The following is a 26,381-nucleotide window of genomic DNA, read 5'->3' on the forward strand; positions in this document are numbered from 1 at the left end:
TGTCATAAACATGAACGAAATATTTTACTCCAATTCAAATCCTATCCCCTGCCCACTTTAAAGAAACTGCTGGACTGACGTCAATTAAAAGTTTATTTATTAATTCATTCAATTCAGATTTCAGGCAAAGGGATCTCATCACATCTCACTCTGAAAAACATAAATGTCAAAAATGTATTTTTTTTGTTCCTTTATTGATAAAACATAATTTCTTGTTAGACGCAACCATATGCATTTTTGTAGCTGTAAGGGCGTAACACTGACACTGCCATGTGAAAAGTTAGTGACAAGTTACTCACATGAAAAAGTAACAAGTTACTGTCAGTTCTAAAATAAAAAAAAAGCTAAAGACAAAAACGTGGCTGGAGAGTCCTTTTATTCTTATTACTTCATCCAGCCAGACAGATTGCTGCGGAATACGCTTACCATTATACTCGAAAAAGTATCTGGTTGCCGTTAGCACTATGTTAGTAGCTAGTTAATGCCCAAGACTGGCCCACACAGTATTGATGACAAGAAAAGAGCTTACCCTGGTGAGGTGTGGGAAGGCTAGTCCCCACAGGCCCTGTCGTCGTGCATTGGGTGGGAACATGTCTACAGAGGAGGCTATCGCAATCAGCGGCACCTTAAGCGACAACGACGTCATGTCTCGCAAAATGTCACTGCCGACAGTTCCGTTGTACCCGCCTGTGACGAACCTCTTCGACACATCCTCCGTACCAGAAACGTAAGTTGCTGACCTGAAATAAATAAGATCCATGAGGCAAAACAGCTGAAAGAAAATTTCGCACTTTCCAGTCGTAATTGATTCTTTAAAGGGGCACTAAAGAGAAACAATGAATCAGTTTAGATCGATAAATTGTGCTCTGAGAACTCTAATGTCGTTAATTTCGCCATCACACGTTTATTAATAGAGGAGTAAATCACACTCAAAGTTTCATTTTTAAATTTAGCGTCGAAATCTCCCCAAGTGACGTCACGAATTTCAAAGTGTACTTATCGTATTTTGGCGCCATTGGCTCTACAAAATTACCCCAAACTTGGTATGTTAAGTCTATGGGCCCCTCAGAGGACAACGTACTTCATTTTTACCGATTAGGAACTACATAGTCCCTAGTAGGTGCCGTCAAAATATGTGACGTCATGGTGAATGGTGCGGAAACTTCAAGGTGGCGTCGCCACCCACATTTTGTTTTTGTGCGTTTTCTCGCTTACTAAGCGTCTTCTCGCAGCAAGTGTGGTGCTTTTGCTATCGTGAAAGAGTACCTTACTAATATGACAAAAATCGTTTTGCTCTTTAGTGTCCCCTTTAAGGGGCCCTGCAATACTTTTCGAACGTCAGAAGATGCTGCAGATTGGTACTCAAGGCTCCTGCAAACATGTGAGCCAAACATTATAGCGCAGCATACGGCATGAAATTTACAATTAAATGTCAAAGTCAGCTAGAAATCACTCGCTCTTCTTTTGAAAATAATGCCATATACCCAAAATGAACTGCATCACATATTCTAAAGCAAATGGTCACGGCCATTGGCTGATTTGAGCATTGTGAGCTGCATAGTTGCCTCAGCTGCAACGGTGTGCTAGCACACAGGGACGTGCACTACAGTACTAGATTTACACTGTAGAATTACACCAGCGCGCATCACACTGAAATTGACCTGCGCATTCAAAGAAAACAAGAAAACGCTCAAGGTCATGACGTGCACTGATGTACGGGCATAGCTTCTAGCTCCCCTGTCATCACCCCCTTGCATAGCTTTCAGTGCATTCGATGGGATGAAAGGAGAAAGGAAGCGCTTAAAGCGTGTAACAAATCCCTGTAACTCCGCTTGTACTTAACGGATTCTAAAAATTTTTGCAGCAGTCAATTCGTGAGGCAATGAACTCCGACAGAGGGTCGTTTGATGATTACTCGGGAAAGTGTTGCAGAGCACCTTCAATGCTTAATTCTGATGTACTAAAATATTTATTACAGTGATTGCATAAGCACGCACTGGTTGATGCACAAATGAGGTACTTGTGGTTTGGTGCATCAGTTCCAAAAGATTTCTAGCAACCCACCTATTTGTAAAAAAGTATGTAGTCAGGTTGTTGTCGTCTGATGCTGCAACTGCGATGTCACTGCTGCCTGTATCTACGTATAAATTTATCTGAAAAAACGTAAATGGTTAATTAAGATAAAGTCTGCGGCGCATACATGGAGAAACCGTAATACGTTATATACGAAGGCTATGTTTTCCAAGCTTAAAGCATGTTCAACTTTGAAAAAGCACAATTTCGTCAGCAATCATTTACAGGTAAGTAGCTTGATTAATGCACTGATCGGCGAACGCGTTCAATAAGGTCAGAATGTTAAACACACTCGTTAGATTTATCCGAACAGCATAAAAAAAAGTCGACACAGCTCTTGTCAACGCAAGCACATGCACATAAAAACTGAAATACGGTAAATCAAGTTCTCCAAGCAGCAGATAGTCGACTTTGACAATCCAGCAGGATTTTTATCGGCCGCCGTATATTCGTTATGTTCTATCAACGAAAGCACGTTGCTGACTGAAGCCATCGATCAATAAAAACGCCGAATGACGTCAAAAGGTTAAACACACGCGTTGTGGAGGCGTTCCGAGGTAAACTTTCGCAATGAAGCCCTCAGCGGCTGCGCCTTCGATGGCATTGCCTTCGATGCTCGTGAAGTTCGTCGGACGCACGGCAGGCCGGACGGGAAAGGTGATGATCCCATCGCTGTCAGCAGCGCTTGACAGCGTTTCACTGACTAACAACAGTACAGTGAGCGCTACGAGTTGAAAATCCAGAAGCATTTGACCCACGATCCAACATTGGGCACGGCGACGAAGAGGGCTTCGAGCCTGCGAAAAAGTTCAAACCACAGAGCGTGAGAACCGAAAGAGCACGACCACGACACGACGAGACTAAACTGCTGAAAGAGCGCGCACAGCTGGCAATGCTCACTTTAGTTACGACGCGCTGCGACTTGTCAAGGAGCAACTCCGCTCGGTGTCGGGTGCTGCGTGTAGTACACAACTTCCCGCACCTGCCGACAAACAAAAGAGGATTGCCTACCGTCTCAGCAGCAATCGCGACGCAACGTCCATTCAACGTCACAGAACACGCTCCGTCTGCGTGCCTTGCTCCTTGACGCGGATTGCCGGCGGAGATGACAACATCCGGTTCCGAGATGTCCCTAGAAATTTGCCTTTAAATAGCAAACTAGCAAACTAGGGAAAATAATATGGGTATTCACAGGTGTTTTTGCCGCGTGATGTGAGTATGCGAGGAGCACTTTCAAGTTTATCAATGCCGCGTCCTCAGGTAGGACACGGTGATACTGTGCAATGAGGGTCTATCTCGAAAGCCATTTTAGCGCCTCGCATGCTTGAACTAGACCATTGTGGTACATTTTAATCACATTCCTCTTCGACCCCTACTCCTCCACGGGGTAAAGTCATGGGAAAGTTAAATGACAGAGCTACGCATGGCTACGCGCTATCATGTTGTGTCTAGCAAGGAAAAACGAGCCCTTAAAATTGCCCTTCCTTCCTTCATTCATAGCAACGCGCTTAAGTTGAGAGTGTCACACGTTGAGAGTCGGTCACGTTGGATGGCGATCGAGCCCTCTGGTCGATTTTCGCGCTTCTGCAGCCTGGTGATCGGCTTGATTGCACCGTGTGACTGCTGTTTGTGAGGCACGTGGCAATGGTATTTAAAGGTTTGCACTGAAAAGTGAAACGACCGCAGCCTTTTCTTGTTTAACTGGATTTAGACACGTAGCGCAAGCATACGAGCTTTCTCGGAGAGTTCCTGCACGTCAGAAAACGTCTGCTTCGCGCTCGTAAATGCCGGGAAAGAAAAAAAAACAATCGTGAAAAAATAAGAACCGCGGGAATTTCTTTCAGAGCCGCTGTGCAAGGAAGGACTCCGTGGAAATGCACGCTCATGCATCCGTTCATACATGCAGCAAATATTTGATAGTGCCATTAAAAATATATGTAAAATTTTCTCGCAAACAACTTTTTTTTAATTAAAAAAAAAAGCGCAGTTTACATGGTCGCGACATCTATGGGTGCAGAAAAATGACAATGTCGCAGCTAGTTTAATTCGTTTCTAAAAAATTTATGATTTTTCTTACAATAGGTGGCAGCACAATTTGTAAGTTGCAATATTGTACGGCAAAATTGTTTCTCACTTTTCTCGTGCAGTATGGTTGGAGTTCTGATGTTTGCATTTTTTTAGGCGTCCGGTGTGGTGTTTCCGGCAATTTGCGGCGCTTACGCTGACGCTCTCTTTCCGTGCGTGCGACACCGTGAATTTGAACGGAGTAACCGCGACTTCGCGAAGTAGCTGCTGCGGCCGTACTTTTCGTGGCATGAGTTCGTGTAGCTCCGTGAAGTCGTGACACGTTGGGTGCGTCGTTGAACGAAGCTCAAATGAGGCAACTACTGTTCTCCGCAGCTTTTGCCGTTCTCTTCCTGGCGTCAACGGCGAAGAAATCGAAGGAAGGTGCGAAACCGGACTGGGCCAAGAAAGACGTACGCGACTTCAATGACGCCGACTTGGAGAGGCTTTACGAACAGTGGGAGGCAAGTGGCTGCAACGTGGTTTTTTTTTAAGCTCGTAGCATTTCAGGGGCCCGACTTGTCGTCCGTCCACCGCCCCGTGTCGCATGGTCACGCAGTGGTCAGTACAGACCTACAACAAGGCTAACAACGCTCAAAACTAGTGCAAAATAAACTAACAAAGTCTAAGGTAACATAAACTACAGGAATAAGCAAGATTTAATCGCAATAATTTACCTAAACTCGCGAAAAGCTCTTCTGAAACATCGGGCTGGTACCCGCGCCGCGCAAGAGGGGGCGCCACCGCCTCGGCAAGCGCGCGATTGCCGAGGCGGTGGCACCAAGGGAATCGCTGGGTTGCCCGTGCTACGTACTTCAAGTTTCACGGTAGTGGAGCTGCATAAAGCGCAGGATTTAGAACTGCACCAAGAACGACATTAGCGCAGGATGTTACAGAATGTAGTTAAGTGACGCCTGTAAAGTTGTAACACTCTTCTTTCTTTAGGAAGACGAGGAGCCACTAGAGCCTGACGAACTGCCGGAGCACATGCGGCCAGCTCCGAAGATTGATATGAGCAAGATGGACACCTCGAATCCGGAGAACATACTGAGGGCGTCAAAGAAAGGCAGGATGCTTATGACGTTCATCACCCTCCTAGGTGAGTGTTTGGCAGTGACTGCAATACAGTCTGCATGCTTTAACTGGACTGTTCAAGAACACGTACACGTGTGTGTGTGAAAAAGATGGGCATTCTGGACATCTCCGTTTAGCCAAGTCGAATAAATGAGTGCACATTAAGATTGTATAGAAGACTGTATACAACTCCGTTAGTTGTCACTTAATATGCAGCATATCTTTCACAAGAAAGGTGATTGAAAACAGCTTCCCTCAATGCATGATAGCTTCAAGAAACGGTGACTATGCCAAGTTTAGGCCCAAAACAATCATTACACTGTTATTACTGGAATGAAGTTCAGGGAAAGATAGGGCTAGAAGTGATGAAAAGTTGTTGAAAAGCGTGTGTACTGGACCCAGCGTTTCGAGAAATAGACTTGTGCAAATGTTGGGTCTAGCGATATTCCCTTTGCAACAATTTCCAATTACACTGTTATGTCGCACAAAGGACAGCATAAAAGAATGATGTCATGTGTTTCGACCGTTGCCCGTCTTCTTTACTGCTTCGCACGGAAGTACTGTCGGCCGCAAAAGTTTGCGAGATGTGCAGCGCGTGGCGGAGCGACGGAAAATTGCATTGCTGCGTCACCTACCGTGATGCGGCGGGTGTTGAGGCTATTGGCCGCAGCCTCCGCGATTAGATCCGGCAACGGCACGTTGTCTAAACGCGCCGTCGCTAATCGCCGAGGCCGATAGCCTCAACACCCGCCGCATTACGGTAGGTGACGCAGCAATGCAGTTTTCCGCCGCTCCGCCACGTGCTGCACATCCCGCAAACTTTTGCGGCCGACAGTACATCTGGCAGAAGTTATGTTGATGGGGAAGCTGCTAGTCCTTGATTTTGCTGACACTAGAGCCAGATGAAGCAACTGCTAGAGCATGTTGCCTAACACCAGTGTCGCACTGTGCACTGCTGATCACGGTTGGGATCAAATTTCTCAACAGCAATGGGCTCCCTTCTGCAGCTTGCATAAAGCAGTGAATCACGAGTAAAAGTTAATTCCGAAGCAGGCCCGCTAGCAGTGCAAACTAACCACGTGACACCTGTGTTTTTTGCCCTGTGCACAAATTCTTTTTCACCAGAGATTTCACTGGTTAACCTCCCTGTCTTTCCTCTACATTTCTCTTTCTCTTTCCCTCTGACGTCAACGCAATAACAATATTGAAATTTGATGTGGGCAAACAAAAGTTATTCAATTCACTATGTAGGCGCACGGTAGAAATCGGCATGTTCTTTCACATTTGACTCTGAGCGAGCTGGTTTGCCACATCCAATCAAAACACAGCTTACATGTTGCGGCACCGGAACTCTTCTGCACGTTGTGGTCTTCCTACCACAAGCCGACACTGCACTTTTTTGCAGTGTCATTAAGTTACAATAACCACATGGACTGTTACGCGAACATCTGAAAACTACAGCGATTTCAGCAGATAACACAGCTATGCTCAGAGCATGGCAAAATTGTGAGTTTGTCATAGAGAAATGAATGGTTTTGTCCTGATGCAGAAATGCAAACTATAGTGTATTGATGAAGACCACTCCTTGTGCAGGCCATTGGACAGCGCTCCTTTTGTCAGTTGCACAGAAAATGAAATGGTATTGCACAAATACGTGTCATTTTTGTAGCTTTAACAAGTATAAAGCTCGTTTCTGTATTTAATGTCCTCATAGTACTTTGTAAGCATGTGGAACGTATTCTTTATTCCCAACCAGTCTACACTCTCAATACGTCCCATCTGCTGCCAGAAAATGTTGATGTGCGATGCTGCACTTGGAACTGATTTCCGAAGCAAGTTAACGTATCATACGCTTTCATTTCACCACTTTCATTGGTGCTACAGCCATGATCAAGTCCCATAGTAAGCAAATCTACGATAAAAAACAACCTGTGTAACATGGAGTGCAGGGCTTCTATAACTACTAGTGCCTAAAGTGTTTTCATTTTATATGTTGCCCCCATAGTTTAAATAAGAAGTAATAAAACGTTGACAATGATGTGCTCAGTTCTGACAACTCAATATACCCTCGTGCGTGTACTCTTGGTTCCACTGTCTCACTTAAAGGACCCTCACCTGGCACAATCAGAATTCTAGTTCTACACCAAAAGTGTGGTAGCAGGATAATTCATTTTCTCACCATTACTTCAGTTATCTGTATGATGAAACATTCTGCAGATGCATAGGTCGGCGAAAAATGTGGAGCTCACTCAGACTCACTCATGGAATATACTTTGCCCTTAGGGCTCACTCGGACTCACCAAAGCATTCCTCAACCAAACTCACTTGGACTCAGACTCGCTAAAATTTTTCTCAATTGGACTCACTCGGACTCAAACTCACCTAAATATTGCTCACTAGGACTTGCTCACTCGGACACGCTCAGGCTCGCAGCGCGGTCTGAGACTGAGCGAGTCTGAGTGAGCCGACTCATGAGTGTGTTAGCGTATAATTAGCTTGTTTGATCAGGATGTAAACACACTTAAACACCAATATCTCGCATGATCTGTGCTCTACGATACGCATTTTAATCTCATACCTTCACATATGAGTTATCAGTGATTGAAATCCTGTAAGGACATTTTTGAAGGATGATGACTCACACGAGATGTATCAAGAACCTCCTCTGAAAAAATTTGGGGGGTTGGGGGTTCAAGGAATGCCTCTCATCAATAAATATTGAGCTGGCGTATGAACGCTAGTGCATTGAAGTAGCTGTGAGTAGAAATGAGTATCAACGTGAGCCGTCATAAGGCTGATAGTAATGCTGAAGTTGAGTAGTTATTACCATAGGTCGGCAAAAAAATATGGAGTTCACTCGGACATAGACTAACCAAAGTTTTCCTCAACCGGACTCACTCGGGCTCAAACTCACCAAAATATTACTCGCCTTGACTCGCTCAGACTCACAGCTCAGACTCAGATGGCACGTTACAAGTTTCAGTTTTTAAAAAGCTTTTGCTTATGGAGCCCTGTGAAGCCCGAGCCTTTTAAGGGAGGCACTGGGCTATGTGGTTATTGTACACCTTGATGCTGTCTTCATCATCATCACTGATTTTTGTTCCCTCTCTTCCTTCATGTATTTGAAATTGTAAAGTAGCAGCAACATAACATGTTTTACCTCTCCGCCTTTTAAGTGCTAACTTCTATCTTTCAAACTCAATTACCCATCCATTATAAGTACTGTGAGAAGAAGCCTTCCACTTTTGATGGTTGCTCCATCGAGTAGTTATTATTACACCAGGAGTCATCGATTCGGGCACACAGCTGTGATCACTGTAGCCAAGCTGAAAGTAGTCTGTGCAGCTGTGTTAGGCTCGATGGTAGTCAATGCTTGCGTAAACAAGGCTTGCTTTTCTCTTGCGGTCGAGCACTTTCAGATGTCTTGCAGTGCAGTTGTCAGGTTCAGATGTGTTACAGTGCATGCTCACAAAATACAGAGAAATCCTAGAACGAAGTGTTTCAATAGGATCTCTTGCTATAGTGATCCTTATGGATATGATTAGAACAGTGGCTAGATGAAATGATTATGTGCCTAATTACACGTTACCATTATGAATGTATAAATTTCGGTAGGGTCAGTTATTACAGCTGCCTAAAAGGAACATCGTTGTTCCCTCATAAAGTATGGTGTGGCATCAAGTATCAAACAAAATCCATGAGTGTCTGCTGCTAATGTTTATATCTCATAAGTGTTGTGCTAAAACTAAATTTCACCTCTGTTAAGGCATTTCACTTCTAATTCATCCTACCACTTTGTGGGTCACTGAACTTTATGCTTTTTGTTCAGGTTTGGCATGAACTTAACTGTTTTGCAAATCCTGCATACCAGAAAGCTTTTGTGGCTCACTGCAGTTGGCTCACTGCAGTTGTGAAAAACTGTGTTCTGTCTCATGATCCTAAAAAAAAAAAAAGAAGAAAACATTGTAAGAGTAAGAGATGCTGGTGTTGCAAGTACCGCCTCTATTAATCGACTGTGCATCATGTCTGCCGGAAATTTTTTATCTTCTCGTGCATGTCGCTCTCCTCAAGTTGACATGTTTTGCTTTCTATTCTTATTTTCAGGGAAACCAACGAGAGAAGAGGCTGAGGAGATAACAAGCATCTGGCAAACAAGCTTAATGAATAACCATATTAATGTAGATAGGTAAGTTCGTATACTGCGTGCGCATTTTGTAATGCAGAGCGAATTCTAAAGGTACTTTTCATATAAGCAGCAGACATCTGACTCAAATGTTTCTCGAGCATCAATTCCAGCCACTTACATGTTTATCGGCATTTAAAAGTGCACGTTAGCAGCTTTTGCTTTCAACTGCCAACCCACGTGTCCTTTGTATATAACACCTGTAAGCAGCTCAGGAAAGCACAATGGCAAGTAACTGCTTTTTTTATTGCTTTGTGGTGGTAGTTATGAGATGAGGGATAAACTTGGCTTCATTGTTATCTGGCTTCATATGGCTACGTATTCATATTTATTCTCAATTATATTTCATATTTATTCACATTTATTATCAATTAAACTTGAGATTCTTGGCTCCTTCTATTGTTCTCGCTCGCTACGTCTGGCATTCAAAAAAGTTATTTTCTCTTGGTATCTCGTAAGTATGTCGCCAGAGGTAGAAAAATGTGAAGTGATGGAATACTGTGTAATGCCAACAGTCCTACAATTTCTGTATGTATGCCTGTAAAATTCCTGCAAAAACACATATCTTCCCTTATAAAAAAAAGGGGGGGGGGGGGCATTTTTCTGTGTGGGTTGTTGCATGTTTCATGATAACATGTTTCTACAATACTTCCACAGCAGTTGACATTTGCAGTCATGCTCAATATAACACGGTGCCCTTGGGCAAAGGGGCACCAGCTCGTGCCGCGACATCGGCAGACGTTAAATTAGCCTATGAAATGCCAGTGACCATAAAAGTGTTTTAATTTACCAACTTTCCTTATGTTCGGATCACTTCGAACATGGGCACTGTTTTGCAGCTCATAACGGGCTAAACTGTACACACTCTGCTTTGCTACAAAGTGTTTGGTCATTATCTTCATGGCTGCAATCCTTTAATGACTTTGTACCTTATGTGTTGTATGCATTTTGGCGATATACTGGAGAAAATAACATTCCACATTGTGCGGGCACACATAAAAATGTGTTAGCCTACTTTCATTTTCCTTTGTGCATGGGGTTTTAATTTAAAAAAGAGGGAGCTGAAGAAAGGTGCTTAATGTCGGCATGCTATATGACAGGGGCGTAGGCAGAAATTTTTTTCGTGGGGGGGGGGCACCTCCTTGATCTGGCAAAAAGTTTTTTTTTTGGGGGGGGGGGGCACGGGCCCGATGTGCCACCCCCTGGCTATGCCACTGTGCTGTGAGCATAGGTCTAAAAAATATCTTGTTTAATATAATCCAAACTTCTCTGGTATGAACTTTGTGGTGTTGCTTTGGGCCATTACACATTTTATACTTATATGACAATGAATAAATCGATTGCAAAAAGCCTGCTATGGGGTGAAGTCACAAAATTAATGCTTTTATAGCCTTAAAGGGACACTAAAGAGAAAAACCACGTTTCTTGTATTACTAAATTAATATTTTGCAATACCAAAATTGCCACGCTCGCCACAGGAAGATGCTTGGTAAGTGAGAATATGCGCAAAAGAAAATACAGGTAGTGATGCGGCCTTGAAGTTTTTGCACCAGCTCACCACGACGGCACAGAATTTCGCAGCGTCTGCTAGGGCCTATGTAGTTGTTTATTAGTAAAGATGATTTACATTGTGTTCTAAGGGGCACAAAGTGTTCACATAGCAAGTTTCAGAAAATTTCATTGAACCAGCATGGCCAAAGTACGAGAAAAGGAGTTTGAAATTCGTGACGTCACACTGACGCTCACATACTAAAGTTTCGGCACAAAATTCAAACATGGAACTTTGACCTTCATTTCCTGTTCCAATAGTTGACCTGTGATGGCAAAATTAATCGCAATAGAGTTCTGAAAGAATAGTTCATGTATCTAAAATGACTTAGTGTTTCACTCTAGTCTCCCTTGAATGTTTAATTACACAAGGATCACTGGTATCCTGCAATGGTGCCCAGAAGGAGTTCACTTTGAAAGACAAAATGCTGGGCCTATTATTGGTTGTATTTTCTGTTTCACTTCACTTGTCCATGTCTGGATTATTTTACTTTTCCTTGAGCTCGTTTTAAAGCCAAGCATTTAGTGTATCAGGCACGTAGGCAAGGGGGGCGCCCGGGGGGGCCCGGCCCCCCCCCCCCCGAAATTTGTCCAGCCTTTTGTATTCCCGGGCAACTTCTTTTTCTTTTTGCCATGGAAAGACTTTCTTTCAAACTGTTAGGCCTTGCCCCCCCCCCCCCTGAAAAAAAATCCTGGCTACGTGCCTGTAGTGTATGGTGATAAATAGCGAAGAGGGATCTTTAATGAGGGCTCAAGCATCTTCATTTCTTTCTCTTTCTGGGTTTCATACCTGCCTTTAAAGTCAAGATTTCTGTGGTCTACATGGTCACCTTGAATAAGCTTACACTTTACTTCAGTACCTGGCTTCCTGTGTCGAACCGTAATATAACTGTCTTTGTTTGATTTCAATGTGCACATTAACATGGACGAATTGGACTTTGCCTTTTCAGATACATCCTCGATGACAACCGAGCCCTGTTCACCTTCAAGGATGGTTCGCAGGCTTGGGAGGCAAAAGATTTTTTGGTTCAGCAGGATCGGCTGGAAACGATCACCATCGAAAATAAGCCATATTACGGAAAGAACGCCGGTGACAAGGTATGCTTAAAGTGCCGCCGCGTTCCTTTCAATAGAAAAACTATACACGCCCGTAAAGAATGCCCATGGCAGTAAGGCCCATATTCACAAACCAACCATATCCTTATCACTCAGTCTACCTATAATTTCTCTTCCCTTAATGTGCTTCATAAACAAATATGAAGGCAACATTCATAAACCAACCTCAGTTATCTATTGCCCTACTTACTGTTTTTATGCACTTAATGCGCATTAAGGGCACAAGAAGGACAAGGAAAATGAGGGATAAGGAGGGATAAGGTTGGTGTGTGAATAAGGCGTGAATGGAATGTTCTAGGAAAGGCCACCTTTATACGAAAATATTACGGATGTATGAATATTTGAAACTTCAAATGTTTGATTAAATTTAAAGACACTTTTATGGTTAGAAATTAGGGGTGTGCGAATATTCGAAATTTCGAATATTTTTCGAATAGTGTTTTCTATTCGATTCGATTCGCACTGAAATTTTACTATTCGAACTTCCCAAAGACAAATGCAGTCAACGGCCGGTTAAAGTGACCCCTTCAGATTTTCAATATGCTTCACCTCATTACACTCTCGTATTGCGGCAAAGCTGCCTTTCAAGCTCCGTTACGGTCGAATTTAGCCAAGAGACAAAGTCCGGTTGGAAATGGTCCCTAGATTTTCAATATGCTTCACCTCATCACACCCCCGTATTGCGGCAAAGCTGCCTTTCAAGCTCCGTTACGGTCGAATTTAGCCAAGAGACAAAGTCCGGTTGGAAATGGTCCCTAGATTTTCAATATGCTTCACCTCATCACACCCCCGTATTGCGGCAAAGCTGCCTTTCAAGCTCCGTTACGGTCGAACTTAGGCAAGAGACAGTCAACGTCCGATTGGAAGTGGTCCCTACATTTTTCAAAATGCTTCACCTCCTCACACCCCCGTATTGCGGCAAAGCTGCCTTTCAAGGTCCGTTACGGTCGAACTTAGCCAAGAGACAGTCAACGTCCGTTTGAAAGTGGCCCTAGATTTTCAATATGCTTCACCTCATCACACCCCCGCATTGCGGCAAAGCTGCCTTTCAAGCTCCGCTACGGTCGCAAATGTATTAATTCAAGAAAACACTGGTTGCAACATGGAGATGAACGATCCGGCAGAGTTGGGGCTCAATTAATGCTGCTTTGGGCCTAAAATTTGGGCAGGAAGTCCGAAAAATCGGACGCCGAAGCTTTTAAGCATCGAAAATTTCAGACGTTCTTATATATCGAGGTCTACGAGGCAGCTTTGGAACTCCGGACTTGAAGAGAGCACACCCTTGTCGATCACATCAGTTGGGCTTCCACAGAAGTTGAAAGAGGAGGAGAGGCTGAGGAAATGGCATCTTTGCCTATCACGTGTAAAGTGTTGTCGGCAACACTTTGGTTGCACCAAATCATGTACATAAATGCAATTCGGCCTCTACATTGCCTCACTCTTGATAAGAAAGACAACTATGAAATATGACCCTACCAGCGTTTCATCAACCTAGCGAAAAGAAACACTTTCATGTTGCGATCTGACAAGAACATACTTAGGGATTCTCTGCAACTTTTTCTGTAATTTACTTCGAATTATTCGAAAAATGTTTAAGAAATATTCGAAAATTATTCGAAATTATTCGATTCGATTCGCACTCAATCTTTATTATTCGAATTTGCTTCGCATCCAAAATTTTGCTATTCGCACAGCTCTATTAGAAATGTACTTGAAAATCACTGCATTTCTTAACAAGTAATTTGGAATCAGCACAAAGAATTACATACCTGTTATAAATTTCACAAAATTTGATACACAGATAGACAAATTGTTTTATCTGCTACCCCCTCTCCTTAGTGCTTTTTTGCAAGTTCGGCACCTGTGTTCCAGTGTAGTGGCCAGAGCACGGCATTGCGCATGAGGCCGAGGATGTTGTTGCAATAAATTGCCGAAATTATACTGAACACTGAACAAAACCACCCAAACAAATGTCCAGCCATTGCAAAATTAAGAAATGCTTGAAAAGAAGAAAACCCAGAATTATTCAGGATTATTCTAAGATGAAGCGCTTGCAATGAACATCGTGCCAATAATTAGATTTGCACTTGCTTTTCATTACTCAAATTCGCTTCGAAGTTGATCATTTGATTTTTGCATGCCCCTAGGATATATCCCTTGCAAGGGCAGCTCGGTGGCTACGCTATTTCACTGCCGAGATTAAATTCACTGTTTCGATCCTGACCGTAGCGGCCGCATTTGGATAGGGATAAAATGCTACGATGCTCGTGTATTGATACTTAAGCCTGGATGCAGCTTCAAAGCTTCTCCTATGAGACACATGCTGAATGCAGCAGCCCACTGATGCCTTCACAGGTTGCTTCACAGGTTGATGCCTTCACAGGTTGCGATGCACTCCTAAGTTTTTGAGGCAGGTGTCTCAATCATCTCAAGCATCCTCAAACTGCAGGAGAATCTTCCAGCATGAATTGTTCGTTCGACCTCACGAGTTTCTCCCACCTGCATTCTGTCTTGTCGTGCTGTGCCAGTCTCGGTGAGAAGCTTGATGCGTAGCTAAACCTTGTTCTATTTTGCTTCTGCTCACACTCGTTGTGATGATGCATGATTGGCAGCAAGCGGCTCACGCTTCATTGTGACTTCCCACTGCACTGTCCTTTCATTGCGTTGACACGTTTCTTTCCCTTTCATGCGCTTGGTCAGCTCCACCCTCGACAAGACAAGCTTGACAAGCTTCTCCCTGAGACACATGCTCAATGCAACAGCCCACTGATGCTGTTGTCCCTGCCTTCACAGGTTGCAAAGCACTCTTAAGTTTCTGAGGTGACTATTAGAGGGACTCTAAAGAGAAAAAAGATTTTTCTCGTATTAGTAAATTAGTCTCTCACAATACCAAAAACACCGCGCTTGCCACGAGAAGACTCTTGGTAAGTGAGAAAGTGCACAAAAAGAAAATGCGAGTGGCAATGCCACCTTGAACTTGCAGCACCAATCACCGTGACGTCGTAGATTTTGATGGCGTCTACTAGGGCATACGTTGCTCCTAATCGGTAAAAATGAAGTACATTGTCCTCTGAAGGAGCCAGAGACTTAACATACGACATTCCAGGAAATTTCGTTGCACTGATGTCACCAAAATACGAAAAGTACGCTTTGAAATCCGTGACATCACGTGCGGTGATTTCGGCACGAAATTTAAAAGTACAACATTGACTTTGATTTCCTCTTCTATTAAAAACATATGATGGTGAAATTAGTGTTATTAGAGTTTTCAGAGTATAATTCATCAACCTAAACTGATTCATTGTTTCACTTTAGTGTCCTTTAATTGTCAAAGTTCTCCTAATGCATAGTGTCCGTAGCCTTGATTAGCTTAGCTTGGCTTTGCACGACAGAGAACAGCTTCGTGCTGATACTTGGATGCCAAAATGCCAATGTGTATGTACCATATCCGTTACAACAGGTTCTCATAGTCGTTAAATATGTGTATACTTAGCAAATAATGATGAACCACACATCCTCCGTGGTCTGAGCACACAGAAAGGACCAGTGCGATGTCTCAAGCAGTATGATAGGCTTTTCAACCTGATGAAGATTTGGTTCCTGTGAAAATGTAGATTTTCCGTTGTTCAAGCTCTGCCATGAGGGCGTATGTTGTCTCTTTGCTTATGTGGCAATACACACTCATCATTTTGCTGTTGTGTTTAAAGGGGTCATGAACCACCCATGGGCTTGGTGAGAAAACACATCCTGCAGATAGCATACCCGGCTATGAACATCTCGGCCTACTCTTGCAGTTGTGCCCGGCAAGGAGCTTACAAGTGGAATGCGAAGTCGCCATTTTCTCAGGCGCCCTCTTTTCATACACAGGACTGTCCTCGCTCGCTTCGGAGCTGCGAGCACCCACTGTTTGTCGTTGAACAACGGGTCGCATGCTATACACCTTGTGCACCGCCTATAGAGGCGCCACTGATAGCCACCTAGCGGGCGCCGCCGAAAGTACATGCGGGAAGCCGAGCAGACGACAGCGCTTTGCACTGCCTTGCTGTGAGGAGATGAATGAAGTTCGCGGCTGCTATTTCCCCTTCGTGCGGGTGCCAGATAACTAATTCTGCACTGGCAGCTGCAGGAAAGGCGCGGGCCTCTACGAAAGTGGACTTGTGCACGATGTTTGCCACAAACGAGCGCTTAACTAAGCGCACGTCGCCGATTTCGAACGACGGCGTGAAAGCCTGGCGCCGACGGTTCGTGCGCGACAGAGCGCGCGCATCGAAAAAACAAGCATAAAAAGGCGCCGGGAGCGCGCCCGCGCGCCTCTTACCCTCTCCGCAGAAGACGCCTCCGACACAGCCAACGAACGCGAAAGGTCGGGATATTCGAGAAAGCAAAGCCGAGCCAGCGGCGCCGTCTGATTCCGCAGACGAATCGGTGAGAGGATCTCGCTCTTTCCCTAGCTTTCGCTGTGCTACGCACAGACGAATCATACGCACCTTCCCGAACCCAGGCACGAGCCGATACAGGCAATGCAAGCGCAGCAACCGCGCGGGGGCAGAGTCCGTCAGTGAGGAGTTAGTCGGCGATGAAGTTATGTCATTCTAGTGATAGCATCGTTCGCTCGACCGCAGAAGACGTGTTGTTTGATGATCTAGTGCTGTGAGTTAAGTATCAAGAGATGACAGAGACAAGTTTTGAAGAGGGTCGCCGAGAAGACATGTGATGACCGACTGCGGAGGAGAACGAACGTCCGCGTGGAGTGAATCGCGTGGAGTGAATATCAAAGGTGCGTCGCGCAGACCAGCGTAACAAGATCCAGCTATGAGGTGCAGCTCGTGGTGAACATCCGCTTTGTTTTGTTAACAAAGGTGACGTCTCAATCACTTCTTGTTCTTTCTGAAGTCAACCATTGCTGCATTTCTGTTTCTGTAAATAATACAGAACTTAGCTTGTCATAGCGCGGTACATGTATCGCGCTAGTACAAGCTAAGTTCATGGATGACCAACTCGCCCGAACTACAACACTTCTGAAATATGGTCGAACCGAACCAACGCATGCTCAGGCTGATAACTTTGGTCGTCTACCAGTGTCAACATGATCGAGTGCATCCAACGAGCGCCGATATGACAGAACGAAAGCATTAGAACAAGAAGCGACGTGTTAACCTGCACAATGACGAAGCGGCTCGTCTTTGCGAACGAACAGTGGCGATCCATTGCTTCCGGCAGTCTTGCTCAGGAGGCCTTGCGGTAGGTGAGTAAAACAGTGTTCCGGGCACGTTTTTGTAGGTGTTTGAGCACTCCACTCCACAGCAATTGTTATTCGACATCCCCTGAAGTTTCGGCCACCACAGATACGACGAACATTGCTTATTTCACTAGGGAAACGTGAACAACGCGGAAACACACGTACAACGACGTAGGAAACCACGGCGGCAGTCTGCTTGCTTTCCCGAGAGCAATGATTGAGTTCGCTGCCTATGGCGCTTCCGTCGGCGCGCACTAGGCGTATTGGCCAATAGCCAGCATAAATCAAGAGCGGCATTTGGATCAGATGTGCTACTTGCAACTGGGTGCTGCCATGTGCCAGCGCTGTGCTCCATAGCCCACTAACATTAAAGGGGTACTGACACCTTTTTTCGAAGACAAGTTTACTCTGCCATACAGATCTCCTGTATGCAGAGACGGCTCTGAGCAAGTGTGAAGCTCAGCAAATGCTCATAAAATATTTTAATTTGATATTAAAGTCAATTTTTCCATGGTGCACCTACTGACATTGACACTTTCTTGACGTCAGGCTACAGTACAAATTCTGGTGACTTCACGCAGCAGTCTGGCTAGTTGTGATGACGTTAGGTACCAAAACTTCCAAGATGGCCACTTGTGTGTCACCAACAGAGCCACGGTGTGGAGCGGCCGTGGAAACGTCACTGTATATTGTGCGAGCACGTGATGAAAAGCTCATACCGTGTTGTGACGTCAGGGTACAGTAGGAACCGAAACTAACTTTTAAAGACATACTGTAATTACTTTTTCAGGGCGCACTCGCCCTTAGCACTACCTTTTCTAGGCTGTTAAGGGCTTGACCTTTCATTTGACGCAAAAAAAACGACAACTGAAAATATTCGTGTCAGTACCCCTTTAAATAGCGAGCCACACTCGCGTGCAGGATTCACAATGGGAGGGAGCGATTGCGTTTCATCACACACGCTCAAGGTCATGACTCGCACTGATGTAACTTTTTTCACCCATGCCATCTCTCACTGTGCAGCTTCCAGCACGCTCGTCCTAACGAGAAGAGAGAAAGTGCTTAAAGCGCACGACAAACCCCTAAGACTGCGCTCGTTTTTGGCGGATTCGTGAAGTTTTTGCGGCAATCAATTTGTGAGGCAATCAACTCTAGTACTGAGCTTGTTGTAACGTGATGGCGTTCATCGTGGACGTGCCGTTGTCGTTCATTTATTGAGAGACAGAGGTGGACGCCCGAGGAAGGAGGCGAGAGGCCGAAGAGGAGCACTGGCAGTGGCGCCCTTGGCCAGGCATAGTCACAGAACTTTCTGTCTGCCTCGGGCCACGAGCCACCTTTTAAGCGGGCCGTACCCTGTGCTACGCAAGGCCCAAAAGGCTGTTACCATCCTGTTAAACGGTTGAGAAAAGGTATAGTCTCCTTAGATCAGCTCAAACCGGCCTATCTCGAGACTCCTCCCAGTGATCTCCCCGCGGATGTCGCTTATGTCTCCGACAATCACAGTGATGCCAAGACTGCTCCGCCTATACATTGTCCATGCGTGCATTTTGACCTTCCATCTTGGCGGGGGGCCCTGTAGCGCCCAGCGACGCTGAAGCGAGTGGGTACTAAGATCCACGTCCTCAACCGGTGCCTTCGGCCTGGCTGAAGAAGTGAAAAATAAAGATGGGTGGTGCATGCTCAACGCGCAAGCTCGGCATCTGCAGTTCGGTTCTGAATGATCTGTGTCGCTGGTCCTTTTGCCTTTGGATGATTGCTTGGAGGTCATTGAATGATTGCTTGGAGAAGTGGTTCATGACTCCTTTACTACATTTTGTGAGTGTTCCTAAGAGTAAAAGTAATTGCTTCTGCCTAATTGCCTTTTTTTGTGTTTTCACAGGAAATCCAAGACATGATAGATCTTATCAATAAGAAGTTTAAGAAAAAGTGATGCTACTGTAATTTGTTTGAAATAGCCACAAAGATTTTGTTTCTCTATTTCTATGACAAGAACAAAATATTTCAAATATTTCAAGGCCTACCTTAAGAACGGAGAAGGAATATGGCAAATTAGATTTATCTTTGCCAGTTGTTGCAGAACAAATATTATGAATATTTTACTTTGTAATATGTGATGCCAATAATTTATAACAATTCTCATTAAAAGTAAAAATCTCCCGTGGTCTTGCTTTCTTGCAATCTTGCATATGGGACTGTGTGCCCTCCCCCCCCCCCTTTTTTTTGCAAATGTCCAACAAAAAAAGTTAAAATTTTAAGAACCGGGAAATAGTACATATTTTCTTGCTTTTGCACCACATTAAAATGTTGCTGCAGTTTTTCTTTAAGAAATATAAACTACAGCAAACAATTTTAGGTGAGGTAGCAACGAAACTGGGATTCTGATGCTAAAAAGTGCAGAAAGTGACATATTATAACATACATAAACTATGGTACCATGCGAATGACGCTACAGCATGTGGTGTGACCTGACATGTCATAGCACATATCGCAACATTGCAAAAGCCAGGCACTGCAGGTCAGCATGGCCATTTCTTTCCTGTGAGTATTAAATTAAGACAATCCAAATTGGCTTGAAGTAATTGAATATTATGTGAAATTCAAAGTACACAAGCAAAATGTACATTCCAAATCTGCTGAAACACAGCCTGCTAAAGGTATTGAATACCGGGCGAGTTGTTTGTTATTCCTTAATTAGACTGAAAAGCATGACAAACAAGGGAGAGAAGTGAAACGCATGCCACGAGTGCAGCTGCTGTCAAGTATGTCATATTTTAGGCATGAAAACGAAAGCTATACTGAAATTACAAGTGCCCATGTCAGGTTGTTAGTGTGCCATGTTGGTCGAAGCTTTACATGAATGGCAAGACAAATCCTGGTAGTTGTAGTGTGAAATGCAAATCCTGCTTGATGTCTGATCTTGGTGAGCTGGTTGGTGATGATTTGAAACAAATTGATGAACATGATGCAAAAGTGAAAACTTGGCACAGAAGCTGGGCACTTGTGAATCGTAGCTACAGGATACGCTATGCGATTGAGAATCACTGGCAGTGCAGTCGGTCGGCTTACAAGTACGAGGAAGCTACATGCACTAACTTCCAGTTTAGCGTTAAACGGGAACTCCAGGGATTTTTCGATATTCACCGATTTGAATTAAACTTTAAACATATGTTCTCTTCGGTACCCTGATGATATGTGCGAAATTATACAACCGTAAGTCGTTCAGTTTTTTAGAAAGCAAATTTTAAAATTGGTAGCCAATTTCGGAATCAAACCTGTTAATGCGGCCCACCCTGTGTGTGTGACGTAACGTGCCTTTTCAAACCCCGCCTCGCCCAGCAGGTGGTTGCATCGCACGCTTTCTTTTACGAGGTGGCGACGACGCGAGTAAAGTTGTTTGGTTTTGTTAGCTGCTAGCGTCTTAGTCGTCGTTGACATCGGGTTTTACAGTAAGCCCGCACAATATTGAGCAACGAGGAGATCGATGCGGGGCACGTCAGCTACTTCACGCGCCGGCAGTTCGAAATCAAAAGGCGATGCTTCCGCGCTCACATAATAGCTGCAATCATCGCTGAACTCTTCACTGGTAAGTTGAGACGAGTTGGCACAGCTTGATTCCGCGTCGATGACATCGCCAGCTTGCTTTTCGCGCGATAGAGGAAGCACGTGTGCTATGTTTACACCCTGGCCAGCCGTGGCGGCGTGTAGCGTACCTCGTGACATCATCGCATACCCAGCACGGAGCAGCTCAGCTCCCTGGTTCGGTTTCCACTCCTCGTTTATTGCTTATTTAAAATTATTGACGAGTCTTTCAGCAAAATGAACCACCCTTGCTGTTACAGGACTGTTTATACTATTTGAAAACGGCATTATTTCAATATGGTCGAAAATGCACCGGAGTTCCCCTTTAAGCACATGGGACACACGCACACTGAAGCAATAAAAGTGGTACCAATGCTGGCAAGGAGGCGCCATCTAAGTCTGCAACTGAAATGCGCTAACCAATAGAGGCATCACGAAAATGCCACATCTCAAAGGAGAACATATAGAACCTCTGTGTAATCGTTTGCTGTAGCCCTATAAATTCATCGAAGCCCAGTTCGTGACAATTTGTGTGGAAAAAAGCAGATGTACTTTCACATTTTAGCATGCAAGTGCCCTTTCAGGTTGCAAGTTGGACATATTGAAAACTGTTTCCTCCACTAATTAGGCTTCGCGTTAGGGTGTTACTTTTGGGACTTGCTTTCAGCAATGATTTCCCATGAAATAGAAGCAAAAAATTTCAGAGACAATTATAATTTCAAAAAAGTTTTAAACTGCGCGATGAAGAATGGGACGACAACAGGAACACATACAAACACACAAGCACAGAACTTCCAACTGACTTTATTTGCGGAAAGCAGGTGATTTAAAGGTGCTTCAGAGTAACAAACATAAGAGCAAAGAACAATCACAATGACACAACAACAAAGGCGCGTGTGCATCACATATGCAGGACTCACCTGATATGTCCATCTAAGAATTCTATTTCATCCCTTGATAACGATGTCGAAGGAGAGCTGACACAGCTATCTCCCCTTTTTGCGATGAAAAACACTTCCCTTTTTCAGTTCTCGACTTAGCCTTCAACAAGAACTTTGTCTTTTCAAGATGAGGCAAACAGCTCTTGCAATGCAGGGCGAGATTGCTGCCCGTGCCGGTGCGCAAAGATCAGTTGTGCTCCTGTGCACGTTCATGGAAACATCAGCCGGTTTGACCTATGTAAGACCGACCGCACGAAAGGGATATCTCATAAATAACGTTGGAATCACAACTAGTGAATTTAATCTAATGGTTCTTTTTGCATGACATTTCTTGTTTTGTTCTTGTCAGAAGTGGGCACACTTTTTGAAGTTTGCAAGGTGCAGAGAAGACCAGAAACGTTTCTCTTGCTTTTCTGAGGATTTTAGCATTTGAAGCAGGCTTTCGGATGTGCTACGAAGCAAGTGTTGCGGATAGCCAGCATAGAGCAGACGCTCGACCTGTCGAGCGTCTGCTCTTACAATTATATTATTCCCTAATGTGAAATATGCAAAATATGGGCAGAGTTGCTTAAGGGGGAACGCATGAAGGAAGGGAATTTTGAGCGCTTGTTTCTTTAGTTTTCACTAAGGCAGGAACACGGCTGTTCAAAACTTTTTTTAAAATTTCTTGACCGATTGTGATGAAACTTGCAGTTTATCTATGGGTCATTCCACGCCAACTGTCCCAGCCGGGGCGCTCGACAAAAATCGATTTCTCTGGAAGAATCTGAGAAAATTACACACATATAGACATTAGTCCTGCAGTATTTTCCCAAAATATTTTGAGCAGCAAAAATTTTTCGGGCACGTGAGCGCCATTTGAACTTCTCGATATGGTGGAAAACCAGGTACGAAAGAAAAATTCGCTATAAATGGACCGTTTTACGCATTCATTCGAAACTTGCTTTTTTGTGTTTTAGAGCAACGCGCTTTTATTATAGGACAGTTGCTTAAACTAGCTTTATGTTTTTCACTCCTTGGCGCGTAGGTAAAATTGGGTAGATTGCAGCGTTTTGGGGAATTTTTTTACAAAAGACGACTGTAGATCAAATACATCAATTATTTTTATAGAACTCTCCATAAAACGTACTATCGCCTAAAATTCTTGTTATGCCTGTGTGCGGCGCACAGGCTTTAAAATAAAATCCTGAACTTGGAAAAAACGCTAGATTGGCCTATGTTCAGACGTCTGTAGCACCCTAAGGTGGTCCAAGAAAAAATAAGCAGAAAAGCGCATACGATTGAGAATCATAACAACTTCGTCCACAGAAAGTTTAATCGAAGTAGTTTTTGTTTTAGTGAAGAAAAGCTTTTTTGAAGTTTAGTCCCACCATTGCATTATTTTGCTATGGGGGCAGTACAAACCGACTGAATTTACTGCATAAAAAAAAGAGGTACCTTGTCCACACGTGCGATTCATTATTGGGGGAATTTGGGCATCTAAGCCTATGTAGCCTATTGTTATATTTTTACCTCTGTTTATCGTCTCCTTGATATGTAATATACATCATAAAGTACTAACAAAAGGAGCTGAGTACCATGTGCTACGAATACATTACCTCTTTTTTTTATGCAGTAAATTCAGTCGGTTTGTACTGCCCCCATAGCAAAATAATGCAATGGTTGGACTAAACTTTAAAAAAGCTTTTCTTCACTAAAACAAAAACTACTTCTATTAAACTTTCTGTGGACGAAGTTGTTATGATTCTCAATCGTACGCGCTTTTCTGCTTATTTTTTCTTGGACCACCTTAGGGTGCTACAGACGTCTGAACATAGGCCAATGTAGCGTTTTTTCCAAGTTCAGGATGTTATTTTAAAGCCTGTGTGCCGCACACAGGCATAACAAGATATATAGGCGATAGTACGTTTTATTAAGAGTTCTATAAAAATAATTGATGTGTTTAGTCTACAGTCGTCTTTTGTAAAAAAAATTCCAGAAAACGCTGCAATCTACTCAATTTTACTTACGCGCCAAGGAGTGAAAAACATAAAGCTAGTTTAAGCAACTGTCCTATAATAAAAGCCCGATGCTTTAAAACACAAAAAAGCAAGTTTCGAATGAATGCGTAAAACGGTTCATTTATAGCGAATTTTTCTTTCGTGCCTGGTTTTCCACCATATCGAGAAGTTGAAATGGCGCTCACGTGCCCGAAAACTTTTTGCCACTCAAAATATTTTGGAAAAATACTGCAGGACTAATGTCTATATGTGTATAATTTTCTCAGATTTTTCCAGAGAAATCTATTTTTGTCGAGCGCCCCGGCTGGGACAGTTGGCATGGAATGACCCCTATATTTGTGTGCTGATTTCAAGTATGCAATTATTTTCTAGTACATAATGTAGTTTTTAAAATATAAAATATTTTGTGTGCCCTTTGGGGAGCAAGATTGTTCCTAAACTAAGAGGGTTATGAAGTAAATCAGCGTGTCACAATAATCTTGGATCAGAAGTGTTATGCAGCACAACAAAAATGGATGTTATAAACCCATTTGAATAATAGCTACGATATGGCAAACATTGTTGAGCAAAATTCCTACTTGACATTGACTTACCTGCAAATGTTGAACGTACCATAACTGTTGTTCAAATTGTGTGCGCTTACGTATTCTTTTCGGCGACAGGGCATAGCTTCTGCTTCGGCAGCGCGTACTTCTGGGTTGTGGCATCAGCGGCGCTAAGTCTCTGTGCGGGCAACTCGTTTAGCAGCAGCGGCCGACGAAGCACTTTCACCAGTCGTGTTGCTCATTTTCAGGAAGAAAGCATGAACACGGGAATACATAGCTTGCACATTGCGCTTTACCTAGCAGCTGCGGCGCTGGTGAAGTTGCGCAAGCACCTCCACCTCCACTTCTCTCCACGTGCTCTCTATGCTGTTGTCATCATCCTCCGCTGTGCTGTGTTTCCTCAGTTGCTACTCTCCTGTTCCGCATTCCTCATTATTCTTTTACTCCACCTTCCTTCTCTTGCTTTCTTTGCAACCATCATTGATTGCGTTCACTGTCACTCTGCTTTCACTCTCTCTCATCCCCTCCCGTTTCACTTGTTGGCTCGGTTACGCCTACGCGGATGAACGGGCATTTAAGAGCACGAATGGGCACTGAAGAGCTGCACGCTAAAGATTATATGGGCACACAACTTTCTTTGACAGAAAATAAGAACCTTTGTTTGTTGCAGCCAGTAGCAATCCTCTCTGCTTCTTGTCTGTCCCTCAAGACCACTTTCTGCGCAGTTTCTTGACTCGTGAGGCAGCATTTATAAACCTGGAACGATGTGGTAGAATTAAACTGGTTAAACTGCCGTTCATTGTATGCTTCTATATCTACACATCTGGACAAGTTTTCCTCAAGGATGCACTGAATGTTCAATTTGTAAATGCAACAAACTATTGCTTTCAGATCATATTTATTTGTTTGAGGTGTATACGACAAGCATTCTGCATTCTCCAACTTGTGAACGATAACTTATTAGTATCCTTAGAAAAGTATGTAAGCAACATATTCTCTCATTACTTTTATAAGTGCTGTTCTAATGCCTCGTTTTTATAACATGTAGTACAGTAATGTGCCTCTCCTTGTTTTTCATGTGTTCCCACTTTTTCAGTGCTTGTTTCCTTCCTCACTCCTGGTGTAGCCAAATGGAGCCTGCAGTGTGTCAAAATATAAATAGATTACTGGCTCCATTGGAATCTGGAGGATGATGAGATGACAGGAGCATCAGCTAAGCAAGTACCTAGCCTAGTTAGCACTGAAGCATAATTTGCGTGAAACATTAGGATGGGACGATGGCATTATAAATTCGGGAGAGAGAGAAATTGCATTGGGCAGGCTATACATTGCGTAGAGCAGATGGCTCATTAGATTTGCGACATTAGTCACGAAGGTAGGTTGAGAAAATTGATGATAGGAGGTTACGTGGTGTGACGAAATCCAGAAATTTGCAATCACAGGGTTGAGTCAGCGTGTGCAAGACGGGGAGTGATTGGAGTTCACTGGAAAGGACTCTTGTCTTCCTTTCAGATGTGTAGAACAAGGCAATGACATTAATTATTGCAAAGGCACCACACTTCTGTATACGCAAATGAAAGCCAAAGCTGATGACACGAATGCACTAAGGACAGTTATATCTCTTGGCTTCAGGCTCTGTCAGTCTCATCGACGCCATAAACTCCAACTACTAGGTAGTTTGTCACTACATATGGTGATGAGGGCATTGCATGTAAAAATGTCAACTGAGAAAAGAAAGGCAGTGGAATTGCTGTCCATCAACTGCAGTCCATCTCTTTCCTCTTTGTATTTCCCTGAACTGCTCTCATGGATGTATGTTTCAGCTCACCCGATTTACCATCCTCGTGCAGTTCATTACACACGTTATTGCATTTTGCACGTGAGAAGTGACACTGTTTTGTCTTGCCCTGCAGGCACGAAGCAAGAAAGCAGGAGATGAGCTGTGACATTCATCATCGTTGCCATCATTTCCAAGGTCACTCACTGCGTCTGCATTCGCTTCGTGATGCAAATTGTTAA

The 26,381-nt window shown here is 43.8% G+C and overlaps 2 protein-coding genes across 3 annotated transcripts in view; one reads left to right on the forward strand and one right to left on the reverse strand.

The window, feature by feature from the left end:
* The window catches only part of LOC119394381 (beta-secretase), a 50,211-nt gene extending 47,052 nt beyond the window's left edge, over positions 1 to 3,159 (reverse strand). For both annotated transcript variants that reach the window (XM_049415768.1, XM_037661678.2), the window contains exons 1-4: positions 2,974 to 3,159; positions 2,610 to 2,870; positions 2,065 to 2,153; positions 530 to 740 (exon numbers count right to left, since the gene is read on the reverse strand). In XM_049415768.1, coding sequence (XP_049271725.1) covers positions 530 to 740; positions 2,065 to 2,153; positions 2,610 to 2,822 — 513 coding nt within the window. In that variant the 5' untranslated portion in view covers positions 2,823 to 2,870; positions 2,974 to 3,159. The remainder of the gene's footprint in view (positions 1 to 529; positions 741 to 2,064; positions 2,154 to 2,609; positions 2,871 to 2,973) is intronic.
* Positions 3,160 to 4,274: 1,115 nt separating this feature from the next.
* LOC119394382 (LDLR chaperone boca) lies at positions 4,275 to 26,381 on the forward strand. The gene is made up of 5 exons (XM_049415769.1): positions 4,275 to 4,605; positions 5,087 to 5,236; positions 9,316 to 9,397; positions 11,893 to 12,040; positions 26,276 to 26,381. Exons 1-5 carry the CDS (start codon positions 4,449 to 4,451, stop codon positions 26,306 to 26,308), a joined length of 570 nt encoding a protein of 189 aa, XP_049271726.1. The 5' UTR covers positions 4,275 to 4,448; the 3' UTR covers positions 26,309 to 26,381.

The sequence above is a fragment of the Rhipicephalus sanguineus genome, chromosome 5 (assembly GCF_013339695.2).
Source record: "Rhipicephalus sanguineus isolate Rsan-2018 chromosome 5, BIME_Rsan_1.4, whole genome shotgun sequence".
Taxonomy (NCBI): domain Eukaryota; kingdom Metazoa; phylum Arthropoda; class Arachnida; order Ixodida; family Ixodidae; genus Rhipicephalus; species Rhipicephalus sanguineus.

Coding starts and splice junctions, on each gene's coding strand:
- LOC119394382 (XM_049415769.1), top strand. CDS start 4,449: ATGAGGCAACTACTGTTCTCCGCAGCTTTTGCCGTTCTCTTCCTGGCG. Junction 5,237..9,315: donor GACGTTCATCACCCTCCTAG/GTGAGTGTTTGG, acceptor TCTTATTTTCAG/GGAAACCAACGAGAGAAGAG. Junction 12,041..26,275: donor GAAAGAACGCCGGTGACAAG/GTATGCTTAAAG, acceptor CTTGCCCTGCAG/GCACGAAGCAAGAAAGCAGG.